This window comes from Rhinoderma darwinii, chromosome 5, assembly GCF_050947455.1.
Source record: "Rhinoderma darwinii isolate aRhiDar2 chromosome 5, aRhiDar2.hap1, whole genome shotgun sequence".
Taxonomy (NCBI): domain Eukaryota; kingdom Metazoa; phylum Chordata; class Amphibia; order Anura; family Rhinodermatidae; genus Rhinoderma; species Rhinoderma darwinii.
Window position 1 is genome coordinate 246,766,071 of NC_134691.1, and position 16,669 is coordinate 246,782,739.

A 16,669-nucleotide genomic window follows, 5' to 3' on the forward strand; every position below is an offset into this window, starting at 1 on the left:
GCCTCCGGAGCAAAGGAGCATTAGTGGATTTTGAGCCCTCTTTTTTATTAGGCACCATGTCCGGTTTGAAGAGGTCTTGTGATGCCAAAACATTGGAAACCCCCCAAAAGTGACCCCATTTTGGAAACTAGACCCCTTGAGGAATCCATTGTAGTTTTCTTGGGGTGCATGCGGCTTTTTGATCAGTTTTTATTCTATTTTTAGGTGGCGTGGTGACTAAAAAACAGCAATTCTACTATTGTTTTTTTATTCTATTTTTTTACAGCGTGCACCGTGCGCTATAAATGACATATTCACTTTATTCTGCGGGGCGATACGATTACGGCGATACCATTTGTTTATAGTTTTTTTTTTATGTCTTATGGCGTTTGCACAATAAAATACGTTGGGTAAAAAATCATTCACTTTTTGTGTTACCTTATTCGAAGAGCCAGAACTTTTTTATTTTTCCATCAATAATGCCGTGCGAGGACTTATTTTTTGCGTAACGAACTATAGTTTAGATCAGGACCATTTTTAGGTACATGCGACTTTTTGATCTCTTTTTATTCCATTTTTTGGGAGGTGAAGTGACCAAACAATTGTGATTGTGGTACGGTTTATTATTATTTTATGGCGTTCACCGTGCGGAATAAATAACGAAATAATTTTGTAGTTCAGGCCGTTACGGACGCGGCGATACCAATTATGTATAGTTTATTTGTTTGTTTATATATTTTTATTAATAATAAAGGACTGATAAGGTAAAAAGGGGGATTTTTACTTTTAATACTTTTAAAACTTTTATTTTCTTATTTTTACACATCTTTTTTTTTACTGTTTACTTTGTCCCACTAGGGGACTTGAGGGCAGGAGGCCCTGATCGCTATTCTAATACACTGCACTACATGCGTAGTGCAGTGTATTAGAACTGTCAGCTACTCACTGACAGCAAGCATAGTGGGTCCTGACGTTGTCAGGACCCATTAGGCTTCAGTCTATGGCATAGCCGGACGCCATTGTTTGGTGTCCGGTTGCCAGTCACCATCGCCGGCCGCTATCGTGTAGCAGGCCGGCGATGGCAGCTTAACCCCTAAAAAGCCACGATCTCTATAGAACGCGGCTTTTAAGGGGTTAATCAGCGGGGACACAGCGATCGGTCCCCGCTGTAGGAGCTGTGACATCTGCTGTACGAGACAGCAGCTGTCACTACTCCTGTAAGTGTCGGGAGGACGGCCGAAACGGCCGTTACTCCCGAGACGTACTATTAGGTCATGGAGTGCGAACGCTATAGTTACCATGACCTAATAGTATGTCAAGGAGCGGGAAGGGGTTAAGCATTCCGAAGTTACCACATAAAAAGAAAAATATGTCAGATTTGAAAAATAGGCTCTGAGCCTTAAGGCCCAAACTATGCTGCGTCCTTAAGGGGTTAAAATAAAATTATTATTGTATTCTCTTAAATGCATAGCTTGTTGCATATTTACTTTCATATGAATTTAGTAACGCTTTGAAATCTTATTGATATAAATAAATGTTCATCACTCTAAGTCCCCATTTATCAAAAAGCAGTGATAACTAGGATGTTGTAGCGGTTATAGAAAATCTGTTATTGGCTCTCCGTTGTCGCTCCTCTCCCTTTGACCTTGTTCACAAAGAACATTTTATCAGGCAGAAAAATAAGGGGTCAAAATTCCTTCAGTAGTTTTGAGGCAGTTTTCGTTAGCACTTTTAGGCTTTTTTTTAATAAGCAAATGCAAAAACCATTGTCGTTTCTCGGACAAAATCCGCATCCACAGAAACTCAAAACAAACAAAAAAAAAAAACACTTCAAAACAAGCAGCGCAGTTTTCTTCAGCCTCCCATTGATTTCAATAGTGATTGAAAGGCGGAAACCGCTGCTAGATATAGCATGTCGCTTTTTTCTTCCCGCCAGCGGTGAAAGACCGCACGGGCCGGGTTTTTTGGCGCGAATACCGACCTGGTTAACTAAGTCTTAGACTATTTATCTTCATGCTGCTGCTCCAAATGTCAGAATCTGTGCTGCACATGCTCAGTCGTGAGGTTCCCCCTCTGAAGACGAGTGGAGGAAGTTCACTACTGGATGCAGGACAGTTTTGCACTGTGCCCACTAAGTGTTAAAAGGTTCATGAGTGGGCTCACTCTCCTGAAAAGACTGGAGCACAAAGGGTTAATAAGGTCTTTATTCCCAGTGATCAGACTGAATGGAAGGCTGTGAATACCAGGGTTGTGCTGTAGTGCCCTGTACTTATGACACCATCTCCCGCTCTGCTGTGCAATCCTTCTCCCTGCTCCTATATCCCCTTCCCCCTTGGCACCCAGCCAATTTGCTTAACTGGCATAGTGCCACTGTGCCATGTCAGCAATGGGCTCAGAATGATCAGACGCTGCGCTCCTCCGCCCTCCTCGCCTGGCCACCGGGGAAACAAGAGCGCTACAGGGTGATCAGTGGTGGTGTTTAAACGCCCACTTGGCCAAAAAGTAGAAAACACGCTTAGTTGTTCATTAACAAACTCATTAGCATAAAGCTAATATAGGCCATAACTCCGTCAAAAATAATCGTTTTTCTAAATAAAAAACACTGCTGTAATCTACATTACAGCGCCGATCACATTATGTACAATATAGGCCACTTATAATGTGGTGACAGAGCCTCTTTAAATGACCCAGTGACAGGTGATCTTTAAATCATCCCCGATTGTGGGTGCCTGCAGTCATCTCCGAACTTTTAGAGAGAACAGGAAGACAGTATTAAACAAGTACTTAAAGAGGCTCTGTCACCAGATTTTGCAACCCCTATTTCCTATTGCAGCAGATCGGCGCTGCAATGTAGATTACAGTAACGTTTTTATTTTTAAAAAAACGAGCATTTTTGGCCAAGTTATGACCATTTTTGTATTTATGCAAATGAGGCTTTCAAAAGTACAACTGGGCGTGTTTACAGTAAAAGTACAACTGGGCGTGTATTATGTGCGTACATCGGGGCGTTTTTACTTCTTTTACTAGCTGGGCGTTCTGACGAGAAGTATCATCCACTTCTCTTCACAACGCCCAGCTTCTGGCAGTGCAGACACACAGCGTGTTCTCGAGAGATCACGCTGTGACGTCACTCACTTCCTGCCCCAGGGTCCTGCATCGTGTCGGCCACATCGGCACCAGAGGCTACAGTTGATTCTGCAGCAGCATCAGCGTTTCCAGGTAAGCAGCTACATCGACTTACCTGCAAACGCCGATGCTGCTGCAGAATCAACTGTAGCCTCTGGTGCCGATGTGTCCTCGCTCGTCCGACACGATGCAGGACCTGTGAGTGACGTCACAGCGTGATCTCTCGAGAACACGCTGTGTGTCTGCACTGCCAGAAGCTGGGCGTTCTGAAGAGAAGTGGATGATACTTCTCGTCAGAACGCCCAGCTAGTAAAAGAAGTAAACACGCCCAGATGTAACACACATAATACACGCCCAGTTGGACTTTTACTTTAAACACGCCCAGTTGGACTTTTGCAAGCCTCATTTGCATAAATACAAAAATGGTCATAACTTGGCCAAAAATGCTCGTTTTTAAAAAATAAAAACGTTACTGTAATCTACATTGCAGCGCCGATCTGCTGCAATAGCAGATAGGGGTTGCAAAATCTGGTGACAGAGCCTCTTTAAACCCTTAAGGACACTGCCAATTTTGTCTTTTAGGACATAACAATTTTTGGATATTTTCCTCTTTGCATCCCGTCACTCAAAACTTTTTTCTTTTTTGCTTGACGAAGCTGTATGAGACCATTTTTCACAGGACGAGTTGTACTTTATGTAGGTGGCATTTTTTGATACATTTACATTACTGTTTAAGTTATATACATTTTTGGCAAAAATGGAGAAAAAAAAAAAAGGAGCAGTTCTGCTGCAGTTTTCAAACTTTTTTTACAGCATACACCAACAATAAATTATGCTATCAATTTGTTGTGCAGGTTGTTACGGTCATGGCGAAATCAAATGTGTATATATTATTTTATGTTTTGGGATTTTATAAAAGTTCATTAATGGTAAAAAATTTGCATTTGTGTGTATTTATTTTTACCCAACAACTTTCTTTTTCTAAATTATTATTATTTTTTTAATCCCATAGGGGGATTGTTAATCTTTATTTTTTCATATTTTAACTTTAAATGTACTGGCATATATTTATAGGACAATAAATCAGCCTCTGTGCTAATAGTACACAAGCAATTAAGGCATGCCGAAGTATGCCCCAACAACAGGAAATCTGGTCAGACAGCCCTGGGGTCCTTCAGTGGACCCTGGGCTGTCTGGTCATACAAAGTATGTCCCTCCATCGCGTCGCAGGAATTCCCTGTGACGCAATCAAAGGGTGGTCCCCCTTCTCATTTTTGAATGCCCTGATCAACTTTAATTGCGACATGCAAGAGGTTAATGGCGGAGATAAGAGGTTTCTCTAATCTCCGCCGTTAGAGTAGAGCTGTGGCTGTGACCATCCTTCCCAACTAAAGAAAACTCTTCTCACCCATCTACGGATGACACAAATTGGTCATATGTGTGGGTTGTTGTTGTTATTTATTTATTTTTTTGGGGGGGCTGGCGGCACTCCTAAGAATGGCTTTTATTTTATATAGCTATGGGCATTGCTTAGGCATATTTTATTTTGCTTTGGCAGTATTTTGTTAGAAACTGCTGCAGTATTTATTTTGTCATTTGGTTAGTTATACACTACTGGGGTAGTTTTTCACCTTCCATCCTGATTGTGGTTGGTCCTCCTGGTTTCATACTGTCTAGCTCAGACATGGGCAAACTACGGCCCGCGGGCCACATACGGCCCATTAGGCTTTTTAATCCGGCCCGCCGAACTTGTCCAAATCATAGTAAAAACCTCCTTTTTTTTTCCCCTTTCCCTGCAATGCCAACGTTTTCCCAATAGATGGCGCACTCAAAACACATTGACCGTTGTCCTTAACGCCGAAGGACGGATATATCCGTCCTCAGCAGCTGCTAGTTCGCGCAGGAGGACGGATATATCCGTCCTGTGATGGCGCGGGTACTGCCAGTGTACCCACGCGATCAGCGGCAGGAGCACGGCTGTTATACACAGCCTGGCTCCTGCTGCAACTGCCGGAATCGAAGCGCGCGCCGATTCCGGCAGTTTAACCCATTAAATGCCGCTGTCAATAGTGACAGCGGCATCTAATGTGTTTGACAGAGGGAGGGAGCTCCCTCTGTCACCCGATCGGCGCCCCCGCAAACAAATCGCGGGTCGCCGTCGGGTTTCCATGACAGCCGGGGGTCTAACAAAGACCCCCAGGTCTGTCTTCCGCAACTGCCTGTTTGGCGATGCCGGAGGCATGACCTAACAGGTTGCCTGTCAGTTTTACACTGACAGGCAATAATGCTTTGGTATACTAAGTATACCAAAGCATTATATATGCGATCGGCACATCGCATAGTGAAGTCCCCTGGTGGGACTTAAAAAAAAAATGTCAATCAGTTAAATAAAGTTTGTTGAAAAAAAATAAAATAATTACAGTCAAAATCAAATAAAACTACTTTTTTTGCCCAAAAAGTGGTTTTATTCAGTAAAAGTGTCAAAACAAATCACACATACACATATATGGTATCCCCGTGATCGTAACAACTTGACCAATAAAATGAACACATTAATTAAACCGCCGGATGAACGGCGTCCAAAAAACCCGCAAAAAACAACGGCAAAATTCTCTTTTCTCCCATTCCCCCCATAAAAAATAAAATAAAAGTTAATCTATAAGTCCTATGTACCCCAAAATAGTACTAATGAAAACTACGCATTGGCCCGCAAAAATCAAGCCCACATACGGTCACATCGACGGAAAAATAAAAAAATGACGGCTCTTGGAACGCGGCGATGCAAAAACAAGTAATTTTTTTCTAAAAGGGTTTTTATTGTGCAAACATAGGAAAACATATAAAACCTTTACATATTTGGTATCCTCGTAATCGTGCCGACCCGTAGAATAAAGGTAACATGTTATTTATGCTGCATAGTAAAGGGCATAAATTTATAACGTGAAAATTAATGCTGGAATAGCTGCTTATTTTCAATTCTCTCCTAAAATAAAGTTAATAAAAGTTAATCAATATATTGTAAGCATCTAAAAATGGTACAATTACAAAATACAACTCGTCCCGCAAAAAACAAGCCCTTATACGGCTATGTCGACGTAATAAAAAAAAAGTTACGACTCTTGGAATGCGACCATGAAAAAACAAAAAATAATCCTTGGTCATTAACGTGCAAAATGGCCCGGTCATTAAGGGGTTAATGTGGCGCGTATTTCTCTTTATTTCACTTTAATTTTCACTTCGTTTCACGTCACCATTAAGCCCTTCGGTTTTCAAAGAGTACAATATCAGCCGTCACTTTGCCACGAAGCATGCAAACTATGCTAGCAAGCAGTCAACACAAGAACGGGCGGCTACTGCTCAGAGGTTGGCAGCTAATTTACAGAGTCAACAGAACTTTTTTCTTGATAAATCACAGTGCGTATGTTATTTTAATCTATTTACATTTCCTCCTCCCAGTATCTGCGAAATAGTATGTAAATGCCATATCTTGCATATTCCTTGAGACAAATTTATTAACTGATAAGGGCTATTTTTCACATTTGAAAGACAGTTAATAAATTGGGTTGTAGTGTTCTTACTGTGCTATGAGGTTTGCACACACTACATTTAATGCTTTAGTATATCCGGCCCAAACACTCCCTCCAAATGCTCCTGGCCCGGCCCCTCTGTCAAATTTTAGAACCCATTGTGGCCCGCGAGTCAAAAAGTTTGCCCACCCCTGGTCTAGCTGCTGTGGAATGAGATGCAGAGTGTTCATTTCCCCAACAGCATCAATGAATGTTAGTTTGGTCTACCAGAGCGAGTGACGCTATTTTTTTTCCAGTCGCTCTCCTTTAGATACTAAGAGATAGGGTTCCATCATTACTTGAGGCAGGTATTTTTGAGATTTTCACTTTATTTTTTTTCTCCCCACCTTCCAAAAGCCATAAGTTTTTCATTTTTCCGTCGATATAGCCATATGACAGCTTGATTTTTGCAGGACGAGTTGTAGATTTTAATCGCCACCATTTATTGTGCCATACAATCTAGTGGGAAACTAGGGAAAAAAGTTATTTGTAAGGTGGAATAGAAAAAAAAAACAGCGCTTCCTCAATTTTATTTTTTTTTGGGGGGGGGGGCGCTTTTGTTTTTACGACTTTTACTGTGCGGTAGAAACTATATGTTAACTTTATTCTGTGGGTCAATAAGACTACGGCGATACCACATTTATTTACTTTTATGTTTAACTACTTTCACAAGGAAAAAACGGTTTAAAAATAAAATTTGCGTTTTGTCACCATATTCTGAGAGCCATGACTTTTTTTTTTCGTTGATGGAGCGGTATGAGGGCTTACTTATTGTGCAGAGAGCGGTCGTTTCTATTGGTACGACTTTGGGGTACGAGACTTTTTATTCCATTTTGTTGTGGGAAAAAAAAACAGCGATTCTGGCGGTTTCATTTTTAATTTTTCACGTCATTCACTGGGCGGGCTAAATAATGATATTTTGTAATAGTTTGGACTTTTACAGACGCAGCGATACCAGTTATACAAATTATTCATAAATTTACCAAAAAACAAAAAAAAAAAAAATTATTTACTGTATTTAACTTTTTTTTACTAGTCCCCCTAGGGGAATTGAACCAGCGATCATTGGATCGCTTGCATGACATACTGCAATAGAAGTACAAAGATGGCAGAATTGGGGGCCTTCATTAAGCCCTCAGGCTGCCATAACCAGCTGCATGATCGTGGGGTGGCCGATGGCATGTCGGAGGGCACTGCCCCCCTGGTCGCTATTAATCTAAGGGGTTAAATGAGCGGGATTCTACTCGAGCAGGAACACGCTTGTTACACTGAAGTGCTGGCTGTAAAATAGAGCCACCACGCTCCTACTTTGGAGCGGGCACAGCCCGTGAGCCCGCTCCATACTCCCCTGCCAGATGTGCACCGTATACGCCGGTGGACGCCCGGAAGGTGTTAATTGCATTTTTCTGTTAAAATTTAGTTTTATCCATGCAAATTCTGTGTGCAGTTACTGCCACTAGGTGTCTCCCTTCCCGTAATCTGCTGTGCACCTCCTGTAGTCAAGCAAAATCCATCCCTAGTTAAGACAGACTGCAGAAGGTGGTGGTGCGTCTCTTCACTGTCTGACAATAAAAGTCTATAAAGAGGGGAGCAGGGAAAGAAAAAAAAGACACAGACGCTGAACATACAAGTCTATAGAGAGGAGAGGGGAAGAAAGAGATGGTAGAAGGAGCAAAGTGAGTCAGACAGAAACACTGCCCGTAGAAATCCATGGAGAGGGGAGGGGGAGTAGGGAGTAGAGAGGAGACTGATGCCAATATAAGTCTATGAGGATGGGAAGGGGCAGGAGAAGGGTGGCAAAGACCGAAACTGCAGCAACTGGTAAGCGTTAGAGCCAGTTCACACGTGCAGGATTTTATGTGGATTTGTGTTGTGGAATACGCAAAGCAAATCCGCTTTACTGTACAATGCAAGTAGATGGATTTTTACAATTCCAAACCACATGCAGCGTATTTATACATCGCGTATTTATAAAAGTGGATAGAAATGTTAAATCCGCAGCATGCCCACTCCCCGTCGGATTGAAAGCATATTAATTGCAGATTTTCATTATAGAAATCAATTAGATGTTAAAATCTGCAATGAAATCCGCACCATAAGAAATACGCACTTGATGTTGTCTAAAATGCAGATTTATATGATCAAATCCTGAACGTGTGAATTGACCCTAACTGTCTCACCCCAGTGCTGGATTTATTCCCAGTAAGCCGGATCGAAACATTGCCTGCCTGTGGGGTGAATAAACACAAGTTTTTTTCATCCACTACTTTTGGAGTGCTTACTCCATTCCTTTGCTTGCGGTTTAGTCTGAGCCTAGTAGGAGTTACACCCACCACTAGCTGTGCTGCTTCACGCCACCCACACACACACACACACACCTTTTTTTTTTTACACATACATATTAGGGATGTCACAATATCAGAATTTGAACTTTGATACCGATACTTCGTGTAGTATTGCGATTTCGATACCAATTCGATACTTTGCCAACAGTAATAAAAAAAAAAAGTTCTTCTGCTTTCTGATGTGAGGCACGAGGTGTGATGATTTTGAATGTGCCTCACATTAATAGTAATTAATCCCATCATGTTCTCAGTCATAATGGGTTAATGTGTAAGGTACATGATGGGGTTAATTACTATTAATGTGATGCACATGGAGGTTAAATTCATCATCGCACCTCGTGCCCCACAATAAGTGAAAAAAAGCAGTGTTTGTTATTTTTTTACAGCGTACACATCATAAATGATGCAAAAAAATTGTTGAAGGTTATTTTTTTTAATTTAACATTACTTTATGTTTTTACTTTAATGTACTGACATATCTATATGCCAGTACACAGGCAGTTGTTAGGACATACTAAGGTATGTCCTAACAGGAAATATGGTAAGACAGCCCTGGGTCCTTCAAAAGACCTTGGGCTGTCTGCCCATATATGTTATGTCCCTCAATCGCGTCACAGGGATTCCGGTGATGCGATCCCAGGGGCATCCCCCCTTCTCACTTATCCCTGAATGCTGCAGTCAGCTTTGATCGCAGCATTCAGGAGAACAGCGGCGTAGAGGAGAGGTTTTTCTGACCTCCGCCGTTATACAGCAGAACTGCGGCTGTGTAATACTGTCAGGAGCGAGGCAATGGCTGTAAGGGCGCGTGCGGTCAGCATGAGGTGATGCGGCCGGCAATGCACTAATGAGCGACGGTTCAGGCACTGAGGACAGAACATGGGGGTGTTTTGCAGTGCGCCCGCCATGTTCTGTCCTCATTGTCGAAGCGCTTGCCGCATCATATCATCCGGACGACGCGCACATGTCAGGAGCGGGGCAATGGCTGTATTACACAGCCGCAGCCCCGCTCTCATACATTCATGTGTTACTATACTGAGTGGCTGCGCAGCTCAGTATCGAAATACATGAAATAATGGTATCGAACCGTTTAGGGATGCACAGTATCGAAGTTTCGATGCATCGTGACGCGCGCGCACGCACGCACGAGAGTGCATCCACCCCAAATTTGCAGCATAAATCAATGAGGTTGCTTTACCACATTGCCCATGCTGCAATTTTGGGAACTGCTCCCTCTAGTGGCCAGCACATGGAAATATTATAAATTAGAATCTAATTTATAATATTTCCTGACTTGTGAAAAAAATGTAAAAATGAAAACAATGTGTAATCACTTAAATAATAAACTGAAAAAAAATAATTCTAGCGACACATTCCCTTTAACAAAAGGATCTAAACGTATTCTTTTTGTACAATAAATGTCAAGAGTAACATGATGCAACAGGACAGGCATTTTGTATTATCCTGTTTTAAAGGTACCTTGTTTTATCTTTCAACAGAATGCAAAATGTGTGACGGAGGCTTTAATCCATGAATGCACCACAAAGGACACATCTGTAGGCTATAATATTCAACTGTGCAGAGAGAGGGGTCTATTGCACTGAAATATGAAAAGAATTTGAGCAGTATATAAAAAAAAAAATGAAATAATAATTCGCTATATTCTTTAATTTTTTGGCGAGTTTTGTTTTTGTCTAAAGTTTTTTAAAATTTTGTCTAAAGGACATGAATATGCCACAAATGTCTCAAACACGGGTCCCGCACCTATATCGATAACAAGGGTCATCCTAACCCAGTCTCGTCTGGTGAGGTGGCCACTGGCTGCGGATTCCAGACGGGGACTAAGTGTGTAGAGAGGGCCTCGCAGGTGAGCGGCTCTCTCCATACTGTACTATGAGAGTTATGAAAACAGTCAAGCAGAGTAGAGGAGCAAGGTTTCAGATTAACTGAACACTTGCATGCATCTATCTACCTTGATATTGTACTGTCTGGAGGCGCAAATATGTTTAAGTGAACCCAGCATAACACAATATGATACAAAACATGCCTGAAGGGCTGTGAGCATTAAGTTAAAGGGTAACTAAACGTTCAAACTTCTGACATCTCATAGTGACATGTCAGAAGTTTGATTAGTGGGGGTCTGAGCACTGTGGCCCCCGAAGAATCACTAAAACTAAGCGGCAGAAGCGCTTGTGTGAGCGATGAGTCGCTTCGTTGCGGTTCAGCTTTTCTCGGAAAGCTGATGTAGCGGTGTATGGGAAGTCTATGGGCCCGTACACCACTACATCGGCTTTCTGAGAAAAGCCGTACAAAAAAAGAAGCGGCTCAGCGCTCACACGAGCGTGTCTCCTGCTACGTTTTAGCAATTGGTGGGGGTCTCAGTGCTCAGGCCCCCACCAATCAAAACTTCTGACATGTCACTATGAGACGTCAGAATTTCGTTGAACAAATAGTTACCCTTTAACGCTATGTGACATAATAGTCCGTCACCGGTGTTGTCCTGTTAACGCAAACTGACAGACTATTACGTCAGCGCATTAACAGGGTACTGTGTCGGCAGACCGTTTTAAAGCAGTGATCGCTTTACGCGATCACTGCTTCAAGGCAAGGACCGGAGCTAGTCTCCGATCCGACAGATTTAACCCCTTAGTTGCAGCGCTCAAAAGAGCGCACTGGATCTATGGTGTTTAGAAGCAGATCGGAACCCTGCAATGAAATCGCGGGGTTTCCGATGACCGCTCCGGCAGACCGGAAGCCTAAGGCTATGTTCACACGGGGTATTTTGCCGAGTTTTTTGACGCGGAAACCGCGTCGCAAAACTCGGCAGAAACGGCCCGAGAACGCCTCCCATTGATTTCAATGGGAGGCATCGGCGTCTTTTTCCCGCGAGCAGTAAAACTGCCTCGCGGGAAAAAGCGACATGCCCTATCTTCGGGCGCTTCCGCCTCCGACCTCCCATTGACTTCAATGGGAGGCAGGAGAAAGCGTATTTCTCGCTGTTTTATGCCCGCGGCGCTCAATGGCCGCGGGCGAAAAACGGCGCGATAATTGCCGCGAAAATCGGCGTGCAGGGAGAGGAATATCTGCCTCAAAGTTCCAAACGGAATTTTGAGGCAGATATTCCTCCCCCAAAATACTCCGTGTGAACACAGCCTAACAATGGCCTCCCGTCTGCCAAGTATGGAAGCTTGCTAGGTCCCACCCAGAGGCGGGACCTAAAAGGCATCCGGCCGCAGTAACAAGATGGCGCAGGCCATCAGAAGTTTTTACCAATAAAAACTACAACCCGTCCCACAAAATAAAGCCCTTACACAGCTTTTTTTGACTGAAAAAAAAAAAAAAAAAAGTTCTGGCTCTCAGACTATAGCGACACAAAATGTGCAGCGTGATAAGATCGGGCACAATTTACCAGTGCGACACTGGCCACATATCTCTGAAACATTATTTACCTCATTATTATACCCGGTTATTATGCCCTGATGTACCCTGCACAGCTTACATATGCCCCCACATTATAAACTGAAATACCAGTAAAATTCCAAACAGAACTGCCAAGCAAAATCTGCGGTCCAGAAGCCAAATGGCGCTACCTCTGAACCCTACAGCGTGCCCAAACAGCAGTTTACGTCCACATATATGGCATGTGGCATGGCCATACCCGGGGGAACCAGCTTAGCAGTTTACGAGATGTGTGTCTTCGGTGGCACAAACTGGGCACAAAATATTGTGCACTAAAATGGCATATCAGTGGAAAATTGAAATTTTCACCACTCCCTTAACGTTGTAAACAATCAGATTTTAAATTTTGTTTTTTCCTCCCCACCTTCCAAAAGCCATAACTTTTTTATTTTTCCGTCACTATAGTCCTATGAGGGCTTGATTTTTGCGGGACGAGTTGTAGTTTTCCGTAGCGCCATTTATTGTGCCATATAATGTACTAGGGAATGGGGGAAAAATAACTGAGGTAGAAAATGAAAAAAACAGCGATTCCGACATTGTTTTTTGCACTTTGTTTTTACGGAATTCACTGTGCAATTAAGACAAACATATTAAAGAGGCTCTATCACCACATTATAAGTGCCCGATCTCCTACATAAGGAGATCGGCGCTGTAATGTAGGTAACAGCAGTGTTTTTTTATTTAGAAAAACTATCTATTTTCACCACGTTATGACCCATTTTAGCTTTATGCTAATGATTTTAATGCCCAACTGGGCGTGTTTTTACTTTTGACCATGTGGGCGTTGTAAAGAGGAGTGTATGACGATGACCAATCTCTCCATTCATGTAATCAGCGCTTAGTGATCTTGCTAGATCAGTATATGCAGTCACATACACACACATTAACGTTACTGAAGTGTCGTGAGAGTGAATGGACATTCCTTCCAGCCAGGACGGGAGGTCTATTCACAATCCCTCCCGACCCTTCGCTAACTTTTGTGTGGGACTTACAGCACAGCAAAGCGTAAACTCGCGAGATCACGATGTAAATAAAAGTTTAGAGCAAAATTACGCTTTGCTGTGCAATTGCGGGGGGCGCGATGAGCTGCTAAAGGGGGTCGCCCCCCTCTTTCTAACAATTTAAATGGCACGGTCGCTATTGACCACGGCATTTAACGAGTAGGATCGGACTAGAGCGCGATCCCGCTTGTTACTGTGAAGTGTCGGCTGTAACACAGCCGACACCCGCATCGTATGGAGCGAGTTTACTCCTTGAGCCCTTTCCATACGTATCCTAACCGGCTAGGACGTAACCATACGTCAAATGTCGGGAAGGGGTTAATTACTAGTGGAAAAACACCTGTGGGGGCAAAATGCTCACTACACCCCTTAAAATGCATTAAGGGATGTAGTTTCCAAAATAGGGGTCACTACTTGGGGGTTTGTTTTACTATTTGACCTCAGAGCCCTACAATTGTGGGCCAATGCTGTGAAAAATCACCAAAATGGACCTCAAATGCATATGTCGCTCTTCACTTCTGAGCTCTGTCATATGTCCAGGAAAATGTTAAATGCCTTGAGGGGTGTAGTTTCCAAAATATGATCACTTCCACTGTACTCTGGTACCTTAGGGTTTTGCAAATGCGACATGGCACCCAAAAACCACTACAGCAAAATCTGCATGCCAAATAGCGCTCCTGCCTAAATTAGATAAATGATAAATTCCTTGAGGGGTGTAGTTTCCCAAATGGGGTGAATTTTGGGGGGTTTCCACTGATTTGGTCCCTCAGGGGCTTTGCTAATGCAACATGGCACCCGAAAATCATTGCAGCAAAACTTGAGCGCAAAAAGCCAAATGTTTCTCCTTCCTTTCTGAGCCCTGCCGTGTGTCCAAACAGCAGTTTATGACCACATGTAGGGTATTTCCGTACTCTGGAGAAATTGCTTTACAAATGTTAGGGTGCTTTTTCTACTTTATTACTTGCGAAAATTAACACAATTCGACATTTTAGTGGAAAAAATGTTGATTGATTTTTACGTCCTAATTCCAATAAAATCTGCAAAAGACCAGTGGGGTCTAAATGCTTACTATACCCCTAGATAGATTCCTTAAGGGGTGTAGTTTCCCAAATGGGGTCACTTTTGGGGGGTTTCTACGGATTTGGTCCCTCAAGGGCTTTGCTAATGTGACATGGCACCCGAAAATCATTTCTGCAAAACTTGAGCTCAAAAAGCCTAAATGGTTCTCCTTCCTTTCTGAGACTTGCCGTGTGTCCAAACAGCAGTTTATCACCACATATGGTGTATTGCCGTAATGGGGAGAAATTGCTTTATAAATGTTGGGGTGCTTTTTCACCTTTATGCCTTGCAAAATGTCAACATTTTAGTAGAAAAAAAATGTAGGTTTTCATTATCACGGCCGAATTCCACTAAAGTCAGCAAGAAAAACGTGCGGTCAAAATGCCCACTATAACCCCTGATAAATTCCTTAGGGGTGTAGTTTGCCAAATGGTGTCTTTTTGGGGGTGTTTCCACTGTTTTGGCATCACAAGACCTCTTCAAACCGGACATGGTGCCTAAAATATATTTGAATAAAAAGAAGGCCTCAAAATCTCCTAGATGCTCCTTTGCTTTGGGGGTCTGTGTTTCAGCGAATTAGCACACTAATTTTTTTTCAGACTATGGTTCTGGGGCCGGCGTTTCGGTCCACTTGGGCCACATGTGGGATATTTCTAAAAAAAACTGCAGAATCTGGTCAATAAATATTCACTTGCGTTTCTCTGGTAAAATCTTCTGTGTTACAGGAAAGAAAGCATTAAAAATGAATTTCTTCAAAAAAAAATTTAATTGGTCAATTTCATCCCTACTTTGCAGTAATTCTTGTGAAACGCCTCAAGGGTAAATACACTTTCTAAATGCTGTTTTGAATACTTTGAGGGGTTCAGTTTTTAAAATGGGGGTTTGCATTGTATGGGGCCCCCCCAAAACCACTTCACAACTGAACCTGTAAAAATAACCTTTTCTTGAAAATTTGAGAAATTTCTGCTAAAGTTCTGAGCCTTATAACGTCCTAGAAAAATAAAAGGATGTACAAAAAACGATGGCAATCTAAAGTAGACATGCGGGAAACGTTAATTAGCATTTATTTTGTGTGGTATTACTATCGGTCTTACAAGCATATACATTTAAAGTATAATAAGTCACGAGAAAATTTCAGAATCGCTTGGATAGGTAAAAGCATTCCAAAGTAATAATATTACCACATAAAGTGACATGTCAGATTTGAAAAATGGGGCTGCGTCCTGAACGTGCAAACTAGTCCATGTCCTTAAGGGGTTAACTAAAATGATTTAACTAAGAAGAAACATAAAAAGCTCACAACTAAACCAGTAATACAGAATAATTTAAAACCAGGTCTACTCAAAGGAATTAAATAAAAGCATACATTAGACATATGAGGGCTACTTACAGCTACTTTGTAAATAATAAATTTCCAGCATTCATGGATTCCAAGGGTAGAGGATGTCCATATTGTATAGTAACCATTCCAACAAGTCAAATGAGGGAGGAGCAGGATGCACAAAGGAAGAAGAGGAAAAACAAGCGAAAAACAAAGTCAGTTGAAGCACATCTCAAGTATATCACAATACAAACACGAATATTAAAAAAAACGTATACAATTTTCTTTATTTTTCGCAGAACATTATTGTACAAATAAACTAAATATTTTGATATATAAAAGTGCTTGAGAGAACATTTTAGTGGGATAGCAATCATAAATAACATCTTTCACATACTAAGACCTCATGCACACGACGTAAAAACACCCGTTATTACGGGTCGTAATTACGACCCGTAATAACGGGCTCAGACTTCTATTGGCCACGGGTACCTTCCCGTTTTCTTACGGGAAGGTGCCCGTGCCGTTGAAAAAGATAGAACATGTCCTATTTCAGGCCGTAATAACGGCACGGACAGCCCATAGAAGTCTATGGAGCTCCCGTAATGACGGGTGGCTACGTGTGTGCACCCGTCATTACGGCAGTGTTGCTAGGCGACGTCGGTAAATAGTCACTGTCCAGGGTGCTGAAAGAGTTAACTGATCGGCAGTAACTCTTTCAGCACCCTGGAGAGTGAATTCCGATCAGAATATAGAGCAAGCTGTAAAAAAAAAAAAAAAAAAGAAGTTCATACTTGCCGAGAACTTCCTGCTTCC

General features: G+C 42.2%; 1 protein-coding gene across 3 annotated transcripts in view; it reads right to left on the reverse strand.

Annotated features, from left to right (window-relative positions):
• The window catches only part of SEPTIN7 (septin 7), a 220,265-nt gene that overhangs the window by 169,159 nt on the left and 34,437 nt on the right, over nt 1-16,669 (reverse strand). For 2 of the 3 annotated variants that reach the window (XM_075827029.1, XM_075827031.1), the window contains exon 2: nt 15,899-15,927. In XM_075827029.1, the coding sequence (XP_075683144.1) occupies nt 15,899-15,927 (29 nt within the window). The remainder of the gene's footprint in view (nt 1-15,898; nt 15,928-16,669) is intronic. The other variant, XM_075827030.1, reaches the window with a different exon arrangement.